We start from the raw sequence: 16,448 nt of genomic DNA on the forward strand, positions 1-16,448 counted from the left end.
GATCTTAATTACCCCCTGGAATTCGTAAAAAAAAAAAAAAAGGTTCACACATTGTCTGCATTTAAAATTTCGACATTTCAAGTAACAAAGTCTTCTTTTAGAATAAAGATGATTTAGGGTGAGTTTTACTTGTGCTATTTGTCAGTGAGTTGACTGTTCAGGTGGTGGACGTAAAACCCACCCCCCACCACTCTCACATATTGAGAGTTTGGGTTCCCAGTAATTGTACAGACTGCATCCTCTGACCTTTTAGACATTTTTTAAGCAAGCAGAGATGCATCTTTGATTTAGCTTACTCAGCACATATCGATGAGTCAGAACCTAGAATTTCCTTTTCAAGATTTTATTACAAGTGGCAGAACTGAATAAATGTGTTCTTCATGGAAAAAGTATGGAGATCTCCAAAAAACTTTGGAAATTTAGTGTTTGTAACTATGTCATGTTTTTTGGTCTTTGCTGCTGAAAGGAAAAAAAAAATGAAGAATCAAAATATTAGGACAGTAAGAAACCAGCATTTTAGTTTCTTGTCCACAATGCTTAAAACACTCTGTATTCTATAAATTTCAGATTAGTCCAAAGTCTAAAGAGCAGTATACCCACAGAATGCTAAAGTAGTTTTTGTGGTAGGGTGATAGATTTTTTTTTTCCTTTTCAAGATGTTTGTAATATGCTTATATTTTATAATGGAAGAAATAAGTTAAATTTATCGGAGCCTCCTACAATGAGTATAATAATCACAATGGTTGTGGGCAGTTTTGCTGTAGCTCATAAAATGAGCCCATTTTTAAAACTTGGATGTATGGTCACTCTATATATTCAAAAAAATTAAGATAGATTATTGATGGAAAACCCTTGAGAGTATTTTTCATTTTTTCCTTAAAGGAACCGAAGCTTCCCATGTGTTATTTTTCAAATTTAATAAACGACCTCTGTAGCCAGGTTTGTGCCAGGTACTGAGTGCTGGCGCTCTTCCCCCGCACCTTGTCCGCCAATCCCTGTGCCCATGATAGCCCAGTGATTCCAGTCCTGCCCCTTGTCTGGACTCTAGTCCCACTTAAGTTGGAGCATGGAGACCCACCGTCGTCCACAGGCGCTCTGGTATTCCCTTGCCTCTCACATCTCTTCTGCTTCCCTCTGGCCCCCAGCCTTGGCAGGTCTCGAGCCCACACATTGTCCTTGATTCTCCTTGCCGGCTAGCCTTCCCTGACCTGCTTACCTCATCCAAGGCCTCTGCTCAAGCACCTGCATCACACCACTATTTATTGTCCGTATTCCCTCACCACTGTCTGAGATTACCTTGTTCTTCCATTGTCTGTCACTCCCTTTGGAAATGGAAAGTTTTGTGACAGCAGGAATTTTATTTAACTTAACCGGATCACCAAGGCTTAAACCATTACTGACACATGATAAATGTTTGAATATATATGGATTATTTAATTATCACACAACCATACAGTGAAGTAGGTATATCCTCATTTTGCAAGTGAGGGACCTGAATACACAAGTAACTTACTAAAAATCACTCAACTATTAAGTGACAAAGCTGAGATCAGAATACAGGTGTGTCTGTGTCCAGAACTTTCACAGGATCTCCCTCATGATATGGAAGTTTTCCAGGTGGGAGTCTGGTCACCATTCACTGGAAACTCAGCAGAAAATAGGGTGAATTGCTGTGCTTTGGATTCACACATGCCCGAGTCTTGGCTTCCCTCTGTGCAGATACGCACCAGACTTCCAGGCTCAGCTCAAATGGCAGACGACTGTACCCTGGAGGATTCTAGAGAATAAGAGGCTGAAACGGCCTCTTCGTTATACATTTCAGCCCCACAAGGAAGCGTTTACCGAAACAAAAAAAGGAAACTGGCAAGCAAGTGCCCAAGAGTTGCTAAAGTATGGTTGATACGAAATCCTGTAGGTGAGTTCTAGAAAAAAGGAAGTGAAAAAATAGGGAAGCTGTGGCTTCAAAATGAAGTCAGTTCCCAAATTGTGACTGAATTGTAACCTTAAATGTGTTTTTTTGTTGTTAAATGCATAATGACAAACTTAGTAAATTATACCAAGTTGAGACAGCTAAGTAGCTATCATAGGTGCACAGCGGCTGCCCACTAGCCATTATAGGATCACCATAAGGAAAGAGACCAAAGAATACGAGCAGTGTAAGCCCCCTTCAGGTAGTGTTTCAAGTCAAGAGACTAGCTGTGTGTTAAGATAGATATAGATATATTTTTTTAATTACTAAATTTGTAATAGGAATAATTGTGTGTTTTGGGTTTCATAATTTATTTTTTAAGTTTTTTTTGAGAGAGGGAGAGGGAGAGAGAGAATGAACGGGGGAGGGCCAGAGGGCAAGTGAGAGAATCCCAAGCAGGCTTCACACAGTCAGTGTGCAAAGCCCAACTCGGGGCTCAATTCCACAAACCGTGAGATTGTAACCTGAGCTGAAATCAAGAGTCGGATGCTCAACCAACTGGGCTACCCAGATGCCCTTGGGTTTCATAATTTTAAATCAGTAGTACTCTTCTTTTAGAATCCTGTTATTCCCAGGATACCTTGATACCTGTCTGCGTGGGTGTGTTTTGCTGCCCTCTGCTGCTAACAGTTGGTACAACAGTGAAGTGTTGACTCCCAGGGCTACCCCTTAACATTGCTAGAAAGGTGAAGGATTGGGAAGACAAGTCTGTGTTGGGAATTTTTCTCTCCTAAAGCAAACTACTGTTTCAACCAATGCAGCCCAACCAGCCTATGCATGCCTCTGCTCCCCACAACTAACCCCCAAAACTAAACATCAAAGTGAGAAATGGTGCTTTTGCTAAGATGTCAATGAAATGATTTGGATTTTTAAGTTATTTGAAGGATCACATCAGTAGAAAGGTGAATGCTGAAAAGACACCCCTCCAGCCAACCACACCCAGAATGTGTTCTCTAGATTAATCTTAACCTTCCAAGAGCCAATCACCCCTCTGCTTTGCCTCCATCATGCACACACACACACACACACACACACACATTTACTTCAGATGAACTAACCAAATATTTTCACTCGTTGAACATGAGTGCAGTGTGATGGTTAATAGCTGTTGAAACTAGATTTTGCTTGACTCAAGGCTCACCCACTTAGTGGCTGGATAACCTTAGACTTGCCACTTAACTGGTCTCAGCCTGTTTCTTCTGTAAAATGGGAACAGTAACTGGAGTTATTAGTCACTAATATTCAATGAATATTTATAAAGCCCTCACTATATGTCAAGTGTTGCATTGAACTTATTAAAATAACTGCATGTAAAGAAAGCTTATCTCAAAGCCTGGTCCAGAGTAACCTAATTTTCACCAGTAAGAAGTAGGTTTCTTTTCCTCATAAGTAATTTTTGTGTGTCAGCAGCTACAAAACCATCCTGTGAAATTCTAAAGCGTGGTGCTCTTCCTATTTTCTATACTTAACAGAGCCTCATATGTTATTACAGTTAGAAAGAATCTTATGAGTTATCTGGTCTAGCTTTTGTCCAGTCCAAGACTGTCTTCTGTGACCCCCCGTATGGACACCTCCACTGGGCCAGGCACCCATTCCCATCCTTGGACAGCTCCCCTATTAGACAATTCTTTCTTGAACACAAATTGCCTCCTTGTGGTCTGTGTCCCAGTTTTCTCCAGATCATCTTAGAAAAAATCTGCTTGCTTTCTCTCATGACAGTCCTTCATATATTTGAAGAGACCTATCACTCTTACTTTGTAGGCTAAAGTAAAAAGTGATAATAACCACCTCAGCCTACATGGATTTTTCTTTCTAAAATATTCCCATTATTTTTTTTTTCCAAGGGAAAACTATTAAGATGATGGAAAACACCTAGCCACTTAAAGTCATACATACTGTATCGAGTAGTGTAATTTAAGGGTCCAAAATAATTATTTGCAACTAACGTTGGAAATAATTGCCATTTGTTCCCTCCCTGCAAAATGCATTACTGGAGCAGTTATTTGCTCTCAGGCAGCATTCATGACTGCAGTTGCCCATAAGATTGGATGGAGGAGGCTTGCTTAAAGCACAGTGTTCAGGGCACCGTCCCCAGAGCTTCTGACTTGAGTTCTGGGCTGGGGCCCAGTAATCTGCATTTTAATAAGCATACCCAGTGCTCCCACATGCTACAGTGTGCCCCCAGGAGAGCCTGGTGTCCCACGCGAAGCACTACCTGGTGCAAAGGAAGGAGCCCATCTTCTCTGCTGGCCCCCGGGGAGCCCCTAACTAGCGGAAGGGCAGGGCAGCACCTGCACCACAGATGGGGATGGGTTGGGTTGCTGGGCTCTGGGGACCCTCCTTCTGCTTGTACAGGAATGGGGCTGCTTTGCTTGCCTTTTCCTATTGTTCCTGCCCTCTTCTGGGATGCCCCAGAGGCCAGCTAAAGGCAGTGGTGGCGGCTGACCCTTTGAGCACTTCCTGTGATCCAGAAACTCTTCTAAGCATTTTACTTGTGTTCACTCATTTAATGGCCAGGGCCCCCCACCCTATGAGAAAGGCTCTAATACCATCGTGGTACAGCCAAGGAAACGGAGGCCTCGAGCGATAAGGCAGATTGCCCACTGTCATTACCCTGCTTTAGAGATAGTAAGGCCATCCAGGATCTGGACCCGGACAGTGTGACTCCAGGAGCCCTGGCCCAAGGCACCGGGACCCCTCCCGGGGCTGTCAGACCCATCCTCCCAAACACTGATGTCCCAAAGCCACCTCAAACTCAATCTGGGAATTGGTCATTTTTCTCCCTAGGTCACTCCTTCAGTGTTTCCTGCCTCCGTTGGTGCGGTGACTGCCACGGGAAACCCCCGTTTTACAGGTCCCCCTCCTTCCTACCTCTTACCAGTCTCTGCTCAGCTCACTTCCTGCATTTGACAAGTACAGCTGGCCCACGGGGGGGCGTGGTGCTGGCTGTCACCTGTCATTGCTGGGGCAGCTCAGACCCCACGTCCCACTGCCAGCCCGGTCCCCTTCAAACCCACCACCACCCACACGCTGCCCTGTGCTCATCACAGATTGGCTTCCCGATCCTGTCGCTCTCCCCTGCTTAAAACCTTGCGGCGTCTCCCCACAGCCTGCAGGACGAAGACCAAATCCTCCACCGTTTGCCTCCCCCGGACCTTGGAGCCGATGTCTCACTAGTCCCCACGTTGAAACCGTTCCCCCGCTGAGCTGCCTGTCCTCTGTGCACAGCACCCTGTTGCCACCGTCCAGCCCTCTCCCTAGATGGAGGACCCTGACACTCTGCCCCTACCTGCTGGCCAAGCACCTCGCTTGCGGGTAACCTTTCATTCTGATACAATTTCAAACTTCCAGAAAAGTTGCAACATAGCCCAAATTCCCTCTACTCTTAACCCTCATGCTGATCATTACTCGTTAACATTTTGCCACATATACACATACACGTACACGCTGACCTATTTGAGGGTGAATTGCAGACATGATGCCCCTTTGCCCCTGAACACACCCGTGTTTATGTCCGAAAGACAAACGCACTCTCTTATCTAACCAAATTACGGTGGTCGGAGTCCGGGAGTTTAACACTGATGCGAGGTTTTCTTAGAAAAAATTTTTTTTAACGTTTATTTATTTTTGAGACAAACAGAGACAGCATGAACAGGGGAGGGTCAGAGAGAGAGGGAGACACAGAATCTGAAACAGGCTCCAGGCTCTGAGCTGTCAGCACAGAGCCCGACGCAGGGCTTGAACTCACGGACGGTGAGATCATGACCTGAGCTGAAGTCGGACGCTTAACTGACTGAGCCACCCAGGCGCCCCTGATGCGAGGTTTTCTAATCCACAGGCTGTGGTCGGGTTTCACTAATTGTCTCAGTGATGGTCATCACGGCTGCATTTTTTTTCTGGTCCAGGAGCCAGTCTAGGATCACCTGTTACATTTAGTTGTCAGGTCTCCTTAGTTTCTTTTAACCTGAAACACTCCCTCAGTGTCTCAGGACTCAAAAAAGCATGTTTAAGGAGTTAGGCAGGTTGCTTTGCAGAGTGTCCCCCAGCTAGAGCTCATGTGCTATTTCCTTGCCCTCAGATTCATATTATGCCTTCTGGCAGGAACAGCACAGAAGTGAGGAGCCCCACTCAGTGCCGTGAGCCAAGAGGCACCTGCTTCTGCTGTTTTGTCGTTACTGTTGTTGATACTGATGACCTGGGAGACGTGGGGGTCTCATTTAGTTTGTCAACCTCGGTTTTCACGTCACCTCTTCAAAGGAAGCTTTCTTAGCCTCCTGCACCCCTCTTCCAGGCACCCACAGGTCTGGGGGCGCTGTTCCTATAACACCATTCTCAGTGACTCAATCTAATCCTGGTGGTTGTGTTCCTGTGTCCCCCACTCTGCTGCAAGCTCTGTGAGAGCAGGGACCACATCTTGTTCACCAGGGCAGCCCCCGCTCCCAGTTCAGGGCCTGGCACGTAGTAGGTGCTTCATACATAATGCTGAGTGAATGAAAGAGTGTGTGAGACTATCCTTGAACAGGTCCAGTCACAAAGCAAACCCCCACCCAGCTCTCTCCGGATCAGGCTTTGTGGCTTTTTCTGCTTTACTCGTGGAGCATGGCTAAGTTTTTTTTTATTTCTTTTTATGCCGGGTTCTCGCTGAAAGCATGAAAGTCTTGACTAAAGCCCAATAAAGAGGCACCATGTTTATCCTTCCCTTGGGGAATCACAGGACGGACCGATTTTAGAAACTTCGAACCCCAGTTTAAGATTTTCCCATTTGCTTCTTCTTGGCGTGTGGGAGGGTCAGGGTGGGGGAGATTCTCTGGGTCTTTTCTCATGTGAAATATTTGGACCTGAAAGAGCAGCACGAAGCATCTTTGGTGGGCAGGGGGGCCCACAGCCCGGTGGCCTCTGTCCAGCCACACCAGCCATGCACCGCACCCCGGGTCGGGAAGTGATTCAAGGCCTGTCCCGAAGCCTCTCAGGAGGTCACTCTCTCCCTTTGTTGTTTCAGACGCAGGAGGAGGGAGACGCACTGATGTTGTCATCAGACCTCTCCCGAAGCTTCTGCCATCTCATGGTCTCCAGGGGCTGGGGCTACGGCTCCCCACAAGCCTGCTGCAAGGAAACCCCACCCCCCCCCCCCGGCGGTGCGGTTCCTGGAGACCGGCCATCCTCTCTGCACCGTTTTGCTATTTGTGAAACCTAGGACAGCACCAGCCCCCTCAGCTGGATCCTCCCCTGGCTCCCGCGGAAAAGCCACCGCTGGGAATGGCTGTGCGACCAGGGCTTTGTGGCTTTTGAATAACGGCTGTCGTGCGTTGTTTCTGGGTGGACATGTCCTAGTCCATCAGGCCTCCCCTGCCAGCAGGTAGGATGGGGATGTGGGGACCCGCCAACAGCGAGGACCGAGTGAACTGTATGCCCCAAGCAGTAGATTCATTCCGTTCAGCTTGCTCTTACCCCATTACGTAGATGGTGGCAAAGGTCAGGAGACAGGCGGCTCTGGGTGAAGGGACTTGGTTGCAACACACACCTTAGCAGCTTCCAGGTTCATCTTAGGGACATGTTCCAAGATGAGCTGGGCCGAGAGGGGCCTCAGAAGGAGTTGGGCAACCGTGGCACTCGCAGGGCCTCGGGAGCAGGAAGAGCCGAATAATGCTCCCCATGATGGCAAGTGAGCAGGCCTTTTCCGTGAGTGGGGTCCTTCCTCCGCCTCTGAGGCCTGGCTTCTGTGTGCTGGTGCTCATAATAGGCTCCCCAGGGCCCTTTCATTATGCTGACATGAATTGCATTGAGTTGAATTGGACTGAAATAAATTGAATTGAAAGGCGTACAAACAAGTATGAATCTCTCACTGAGTGCCAGGCCCCAGGGAATCACCAGAATCGTAATACAGTCCCGTCCACACCCACTGGGCCTTATAAGGACACTACCTCAGACTTGCAGCGGGAACACGTTTGGGGGGCGGGGGAGGAGGAGAAGGGGCAGGGAGGGCGGGGGGCGGGGGGAGGCTTCGAGAGGAGACGTTCTTTGAGCTGAGCCTTCAAGGGCAGAGCGGGGACTCTGGAGAGGAGGGAAAGGCAAGAAGGACATTACAGACTGGGCAGGTAGCAGGAACAAAGCAACTTGTGTGTGAGGAACAGGGAGGTGGCGATGAAGCCAGTGACCATGATCCAGCCGAGAGATGACACAGAGTCACACAAAGTGCGGCTCAGATGTGGCCGGGGATCCTCGTGCATCCCAGCCACCTAGAACATTCTGCACACCTAAAGTGGAGTTCCCAGGGGGCTGGCCCAGGAATCTGCATTTTTTAAACCACCTCTAGAAGTGAATTCAGAGTTTGAGACTGGCCATCAGGGGGTGGAGGGGAGCCTCTGCCGGGTGATCAGGTCCTGTGTCAAGTGAGTGATTGGCACACTTTGTGCAAGTCAGAACCCCCGGAGGGCCCGTTAGCACACAGAACTGCTGGCCCCAGCCTCAGATCCTGAGTCAGCAGGTCTGGAGTGGGGGCCTGGGTATTCTTCTCGTGGATATGCTGCCAGGGGGTGATGGGGATGCCACTAGGCAGCCAATCTGAGGAAACACCCCTCTGGGAACCCAGCCGGACTGAAGGAAGCCCACCGACCCTTCTGCGGCTCTCAGGACTCAAGACAGTCATATTGGGACCACTTACTTACATTTGCCCATCCTCGGTTTCCAGCCGTCTGTGACACAAGTGTGGTGCTTGGGCATGTGACATACCCAGTACTCACTGATCCCAGGGTGGGTGAGCCTGGGCCGAGCAGCCCAGCAGACCCAGCTGGGGCATGCTGGGGTCTGGTGCTCAAGGCCATGCCGTCCCCCAGGCTGGCCCTGCAGAGGCGCACGGTATTCCTAGGGATCCATGGGATACCTAGTTTCCTGCAACCGGAAGTGGTTCCGATTTCTCCAAGGTCACAGGTGAAATCCCCAGGTGTCCCTTGGAAGGGCTGTCAAGAGCAGCTAGGGAAGAGCAATGTCCCATTATAGATGCCAAATGCCTTATTCAAGGCCACACAGCTCAGGTTACCAGGGTGGGAGAGAGGACGGGGAAACCCTCTTCTCCTTATTACCTCGCCGTCCCCCACAGGGCTTCTGCCACCTAAATGCGCATGCAGGCCGTCAGCATACATTTTACAGCTGAGGCACCCAGAGTTGAAAACCTTATTTAAATGAACAAATGTTGGGGCGCTTGGGTGCCTCAGTCGGTTAAGCGTCCAACTTCAGCTCAGGTCGTGGTCTCCCGGTTTGTGAGTTTGAGCTCCGCATCAGGCCCTGCGCTGACAGCTCAGAGCCTGGAGCCTGTGTCTCCCTCTGTCTCCGCCCCTCCCCCGCTCACACTCTGTCTCTCCCTCTCTCTCAAAAATAAATAAACATCAAAAAAAAAAATGTTTTTAATGAACAAATGTTCCCACCTACCCCAAAGAGAAGTCAAGTCACAGACGTCTAGTCCTAGGCCAGGGGAATCTCTTGCTTTTCCAAACAAAAGCAAAAACCAAACAGCACTTTCTTATTTGTGTGAATTCTACAAAGATGTTTAATGAGATGTGGGGGGAAGGCGAGCGTCATGAATGCAGACCCAGCTTGGCATGGCAGGTGTCCAGCAGGGACACGTCTGTGTGACCCATGACTCATGGGCACTGTCTCTGGAACCTGGTCCTGTGTTCACCTCCGGTGAATAGCAAGATAACTATGGTCATAGTAATGCTAGGACTAGTCCCTACCATCTCTCCAGAACTTACCATGTGCCTGACCCTCTTGCTACGTGCCTGGCAAGCAGGAGCTCCTGGACACCATTTTGTTCCTTCTCCTTCAACCCTATAATCACTCACGTGTGTGTGGTGTCAGATACACGAAGAAGATCGACCCAGGGCACCGTATGAGTCTTCCCATAAGCTGGGCAGCCTAAACGACGGAAATGTGGTTCCTCACAGTCCTGGGGGGCTGGAAGTCCAAGATCAAGTGCTATCTCCTGAAGCTTCTGTCCTTGGCTTGCAGATGTCCATCTTCTCCCTGGGTCCTCACGTGGCCTTTCCTCCATGCACATGTATTCTTGGTGTCCGCATGTCCAAATGCCCTCTTCTTATAAAGCCACCAGTCAGATTGGATGAGCACCCACCCTAATGGCCTCATTTTGCTTCAGTTACCTCTTCCAAGGTCCCCTCTTCAAATACAGTCACAGTCTGAGTACTAGGGATTGAGTTTGGGAGGGGGTACACTTGGGTGTGTGAATTCAGCTCATAACAGGCAGTATTTCCTTTACTATAATCTTGAGTATGTAGGTGTTTAAGGGCTTTGAAAAATTAAGAAGTACTATCTCTCAAGCTTACACTGCCCTTCCTTACCTCAGTTTATTTTACCTTCAGGTATATGTGTAATATTCACAGCCTCCAAACTCTTGAAAACGTGTGAAGCCCCTTCCATTCTTAGAATTCTGAGCAGCTTCTTGGTAAGCCTGTCTCTAGTATCATTAAAAACTGAATTCTGGGCCCAGAGTCTCCCGGCTGTCCCCACCATGATGGTGGGATAGAATGTGGAGGATCTTGTCTAACAACCCCGGGACACAAGAGACCCATGACTCTCGTTGGCAAATGTTCCTCGCACAGCCTCTGGGCCTCAGGGATCTGTTGCCTCCCACGGACAGTCCAGGTGTGGGAAGAAGGGCTCACACCAGCTCATGGAGAGGTGAAGGGGTGTTCAGCAGAGCCCGTGACCCTTCCTAGGGCTTGGGGGGGCATCACCAAAGACGCCAACAGAGGAACTGCACCCTCAGAAATGACCCCGCTCCCCAACACAGGGTCCCTGCTGCCTCTTAGAAAATGAAAAACCTAGGGGCGCCTAGGTGGCTTAGTCGGTTGAGCATCCAACTCCTGATTTCAGCTTGGGTCCTGATCACGGTCATGAGATGGAGCCCTGTGTTGGGCCCTGCACTGAGCATGGAGCCTCTCTTTCTCTCTCTTTCCACTCCTCTCTGCCCCTTCCCTTGCTCATGCTCTCTCTCTCTCTGTCAAATAAAATTCAAAAATACCTTATCAGAGAATGAAAAAGTCCAGGACTCCCATGTGGCTCAGTTGGTTAGACTCTTGATTTCGGCTCAGGTCATGATCTCATCATTCACGAGTTCGAGCCCCACATCGGGCTCTGTGCTGACAATGCAGAGCCTGCTTGGGATTCACTCTCCCTCTCTCTCTTTGCACCTCCCCTGCTGCGCTCTCTATCTCGCTCAAAATAAATAAATAAACATTTAAAAAAATGTAAACCCTAAAAAATGAAAAACCCTAAAGTGAATAGGTAATAGAGGATTTTCTACAACATGTAGAAGCACTTAGGTCAATTTATGGGGACTGTGAATCCTTTTCTCCAGAATCAGAAGTGAAAGTAAGGCTTTTCTTTTCCCATCTCTGTGAAATAACTATAGCTGCCATTGTCTGCATGGGAGCCCCTTGAAGGGGCTTCGTTGTCCCCATATAATCCCTGATACAGAAGACTGAGGTTCTATCACCACGAAGGCCTCAAGTACTCACAGAGGCCTGGGCAGTATCATTTTAGGGGGCTTGTACTTATTGGAAGTTCTGTATGCACCTTACATTCTGGGAAACAGGCATTTCATACCCATTGTTGAGATAAGACATGAGGGTTCAGAGGACCCAAATCAAGTGCAGGTACGAGGCTTGGATTTGAACCTAGGGCTGTTTGGCTCCAAATCCCATAAGCTTTGCGCTGTGTCTCCCTGCAGAATGCCGGGAGATGGGTGGGTCCCAGCCTTCTGCACAGTGGAAAGCTTCAGGGAGCTTTTAAGATTCTCAGTGTTTCCCCGATCCCAGAGACTGATTAAACTGGCCTGGGGTGGGTGCCCGGTCACCCAGGATGTAAACAGTCCCCAGGGCATTCTAAAGAGCAGCCAAGGCAGAGAACAACTGCCTTCCAAGGAAAGCACTTGGGAAGGTCAAAGCTACAAAATGTGCAGTCTCGAGGTGAGTGGGAAGTCATTAACTGAAAACTTGCATGTCAACTTGGCTTGGGCTAAAGTCCTGCCACTCACTGGTCTGCGTCAGAGGTGAGGGCACACCTCACGTCCCCACCCACCACCCAGAACACACAGCCCAAGACTGCAAATCAGGGCTTTGTTTCCACTATGAAAACAGACATGGACTAGCTAAAATGTGCAGGGTGCATTTTGGAGGGGGCACAAAAAAGAATAATCGCCCCTGCCCTGCTCTTTTCATGCTGAGGAGATACAGGTCAGCTTAAAAAAGCGAAAAAAAGGGGGCGTGGGTAGAGGGAGAAGGACAAATATATTCCATTATGTGATGAAAACCAAGTGAATGATCTTCGCAGAAGAGCTGAGTAGTCTGGGAGGGCCTCCAGGAGGGGGTGAGACTGAGGAGCAGAACTGTCAGGGGACGCGGTCGTTTGGGTCGTTTGAGGGAGTGCTGGAGCAGGAGACTGCGGGTGGGTTGGCCAGGTTTGGGAAGTAACATTTCGGCGTCTTTTTCCAAGCCCACACAGGGCCGTTGGAGGTGTTGGGTCAGAAAGTCACTTGAGGAAGTTTCACTGGGTGTGTACCAGCTTCACTTTGTCCTGGTGTCCCCTCCTCAGGGTCCTCCACAGCCACGTGCTGGGCCTCAGTGACAGGTGGGGCCTGGGAAGGAGAAGACAGGTGTTGCCTTGAAGCCCCCATCTGAATCCCACTCTCCCCCATAAAGGCTGCAGTGTGAAGCGGGTTAACCTTTTCTCAGCCAGCACGCTGTGAAGAGTGTAGTGGTTTCTCTGCCCTGGGGCTAACCTGGTACTTGAACCCTCCCTCCTTTTTCTACCTGAGGGCGGGGGGGGGGGGGGGGGTGGTTGGTGGGCGCACCAGTTCTCACGACTGGCACTGAGTGGGCCAGAGCTGGCCGGCCTCTGCTTCCTAAGGCCTGTCTTCGGTGCCTTCCTCACAGGGCAGCTCCAGCCTGACACCTTCAGCTCTGCTGCCCTCCCCTCCTTTCCTCTCCCTGCGGGGTAGACCCTCCCCAGGCAGCTGGCTTTCTCAGGCTGACTCTCCCTCCTCCGGGAACAGCCAAATACCCAGGACCTAGCCCTGTTCTGGGGCTGATTCAGGGCCAACCCCTGACCCCACCAGGCCGATCAGATAAGCTTGCCTGGGAATTCAAGAGGTGGCAGGGAGGGACCCAGTGTCCCCAGGGGAGCCCTGCAGGTGGGAAGACCTGGACCCCGTGGACTTAAGTCAGCCTGCTGTTCTGCTTCTGAAAGAGACTAAGCTGCTCCCCCTCGCCCTTCCCTCCAGCCCTCCTGTTCTGCCAGCACACCTCTCCCTTTGGGGTCACCTGCCTCCTGGCCTGGCCTGTCCCCCAGACTCAGCCCTTAGTCCCTCCCCACCCTCCCAGCCCTGGCTGAATGCAGTCAGTGGCTTTGGTCACCAGCCTGAGGGCCCCATTCCTGGACACTCTAAGATCGATAGAGGGCTGTGAGACCTGTCTCTAACGGAGCCATGTTTTGTGTCACACAGCGAAGCAGATTTTCACTGTTCACTGGAGTCCCTGTCACTCAGTCCCCCCAAGGCCGCACTGTCCCCGGCTCCCACGCCACCCCTGCCCTCCACCTGGCTCTTTGAGACGGTCTCCGGCTTCGTGGAAACAAGGATGCCTTCCAAGGGGAATTTCTCAACTTTCCCCTCTCCCTGGTGGGGTTGCAGATCTGCGTTTTCCTCTCCCCCTAGGTCCCCATCTGTTCTTCAGAGCTTGGTCACCTGCCCTTTGTCCCTCCTCCTCCTGGGCTTTGGTCAACCACCAGGGAATTTCTTGCCTTATCAGTGAACGCTACCCATCCCCCCACTCCCCACAAACACGTAACTTTTTTCCTTTATCCTTAAGTCTTCCCAGGACCCAGAAATCCCCTCTGGTGACAGTCTTATCTCACCCCTTCGCCCCTCTGCAAAGGCTCTGTCTTCACACCTTCATTTCCACTGTGTGTCGTTCCTTCCCTGGGGCTCCGACCCCCCACCCCCCTCCTGCAGGGTGGCCCCATCCTCCTCTTTCAGGACTGGGCATGTTCCCCCTCCCTCCCTTTTTTTTAGACAGTGATGTTCTCACCCCTGCTTCTCTGAGCTCCTCTGGTGTCCTCTGTCTTTCTGGGTCTCTCTCCCTCTCTTTCTTCCCTTCCTTAGCTGTACCCTCAGCCCAGACACCCTGACTTGGATCCCCCTCAAGCTCTCTGCCTCCCCCTGGTGGCAGCCCCGAGTTCTCCTCTGGGGAACTTTCTGTCTCCAGGCAGTTTAGCGGTATCTGACCTGGGAGGGCTCCAAGAATGTGATGTGACCCACCATGAACCTGCAGCTCTGACCAGCCAACAAGAAGAAATCCTGGGGCCCTGGGGCATCTGGGTGGCTCAGTCGGTTAAGCACCCAACTACAGCTCAGGTCATGATCTCACAGCTCATGGGTTAGAACCCCACATCGGGCTCTGTGCTGACAGCGCAGAGCCTGGAGCCTGCTTTTGGGTTTGGTGTCTCCCTCTCTCTCTGCCCCTCCCCCACTTGTTCTCTCTCTCTCTCTCTCTCTCTCTCTCTCAAAAATAAGTGAACATTAAAAAAAGAAGAAGAAGAAATCCTGATTTCACTAGCCAGAACTAGCAGCTGGGGTTGCTAAACTGTTGAATACAAGGGTGAGCTGCTGCCCTGGGGGGTGGGGGGGCGGAGTGGACCCTCCACGACCACAAAATCTATAGGAAGAAAGCAGAATGGGGAGAAGAGGCAGATGAATCTAACCACCTCCCTTGAGAACCTGGATCTGGCCGTGCCCACAGGTTGCTTGGGGACTTCTCACCCAGTCCCAGTCTTGCATAAGTTGGCCTGGTTGGGTTTTTGTCACTTGCTGTCATGGCAGGCACCTCACGCTGTCCACGACCCACCAGACCGGCTTCTCCTCATCTAGTTTCTCCAGCTTCATTCACAGCGCCGTCTCCTCTGTGTGCCAGTGATGACTCCAACATGCTGACCCCTGCCCTGTCGGGTCTCCCTCATGCATGATGCCAGGTGTCATCGCTGCATTATTTCAGGAATTTCCTCACCGGCTCCTTGTCTCTGCTCAACCCTATGCTCTGCAGCTGGGATGTTTCTAGAACACGGCCCTGATACACCAGCTGGTGCACCCACCGGCCTTCAATGACCCGCCTGTGACCAGAAGCTGGGCCCATTATGCAAACTCTGCTAATTCCCTCATCCATCACACATGCAGTCTTCACTGTCCTCTCAGTAGGGCGGGGAGTGTCCCCATCTACCCAGTGGCTGTTAGCCCATCCCCCTCCGGCAGGCCCCTCACCCCTTCATTCACTTCTCCCTGCCCTGTCCCCAGGCCTCCCTGGCTGGCTCACCGCCACCACACCCTGCCTGCTGAAACCCTCCCAAGTGCCATTCTCCAGGGTCAGCAGCCAAAGTGTCCCCCCTGCCTGAGCACCCACAGTGCCCTGCGCTCCTCCACCATGTGGCCACACCGGTCTCTGACAAGAGTTACCTGCCCACCTCTTTCCCTCCTAGACTTCTGGAGAGCGGGGTCTGTCTCCCTTGCCTTGGGATCTCCTACCAGTACCTGCGCCTCCTCAGTGCTCACAGATACTGGCTGAGGGAATGGCCACAGCTGACCACAAGGCCTCCTGGGCCCCAGCCCCCTCCCTGCCCTCTGGCCAGGACTCCTTCCAGGTAATTCCCTGGTTCTCCTGGGCCTCTTTCAGAGATGATCGCAAAACTCACCTCCAAGAAGCCAATCCGCAAACACTTATCTTGCTCTTTTCTTTTCCCCCAATTAAATAAAAAACCCTTAAAAAAAAAAAAAAAAGACAAGACAACGCAGAGGAGGAAGGAGGGAGGGATGACTAGGTAGACCCCTGAGGATTTCTCAGGCAATGAAACGACCCTGTATGATACTCTCACGGTGGATACATGTCATGATACATTTGCCCAAACCCTCAGAACAGACAACCTGACGTGAGTTCTGGGGTGAAAGACGACGGACTCTGGGTGACGATGACCTGTTTTCCGTTGTAACAAATGCCAGGCCTGGTGGGTTGCTGATGGTGGGGGAGGCTGGGGCTGTGGGGGCAGAGGGTATACGGGAAATCCCTGCACCTTCCTCTGTGCTGCTGCGAACCCAACACTGCACTAAAAAAATAAAGTCATGGGGCACCTGGGGGGGCTCAGTCGGTTAAGTGTCAGACTTTAGCTCAGGTCATGATCTTGCGGTTTGTGAGTTCGAGCCCCGTGTCAGACTCTGTGCTGACAGCTCAGAGCTTGGAGCCCGCTTCAGATTCTGTGTCTCCCTCTCTCTCTGCCCCTCCCTCGCTCGTGCTCTGTCTCCCTGTCTCTGTCTCTCTCTCTCTGTCTCAAAAATAAATAAACATAAAAAAAAAGTCTTAAAAAAAGACAGTGCATAACAGGAAAAATTGACATGGTGTAATTCAGTTTCAATAAAAAATTACTA

At 50.6% G+C, this 16,448-nt stretch overlaps 1 protein-coding gene across 2 annotated transcripts in view; it reads left to right on the forward strand.

Moving 5' to 3' along the window:
• SSR1 (signal sequence receptor subunit 1) overlaps window positions 1–7,830 on the forward strand; it is a 41,144-nt gene extending 33,314 nt beyond the window's left edge. For both annotated transcript variants that reach the window (XM_040460593.1, XM_040460594.1), the window contains one exon: window positions 6,969–7,830. In XM_040460593.1, the coding sequence (XP_040316527.1) occupies window positions 6,969–6,993 (25 nt within the window). In that variant the 3' untranslated portion in view covers window positions 6,994–7,830. The remainder of the gene's footprint in view (window positions 1–6,968) is intronic.
• The last annotated feature ends 8,618 nt before the right edge of the window (window positions 7,831–16,448 follow it).

The sequence above is a fragment of the Herpailurus yagouaroundi genome, unplaced genomic scaffold (genome assembly GCF_014898765.1).
Source record: "Herpailurus yagouaroundi ecotype Mexico unplaced genomic scaffold, PumYag 250, whole genome shotgun sequence".
Taxonomy (NCBI): domain Eukaryota; kingdom Metazoa; phylum Chordata; class Mammalia; order Carnivora; family Felidae; genus Herpailurus; species Herpailurus yagouaroundi.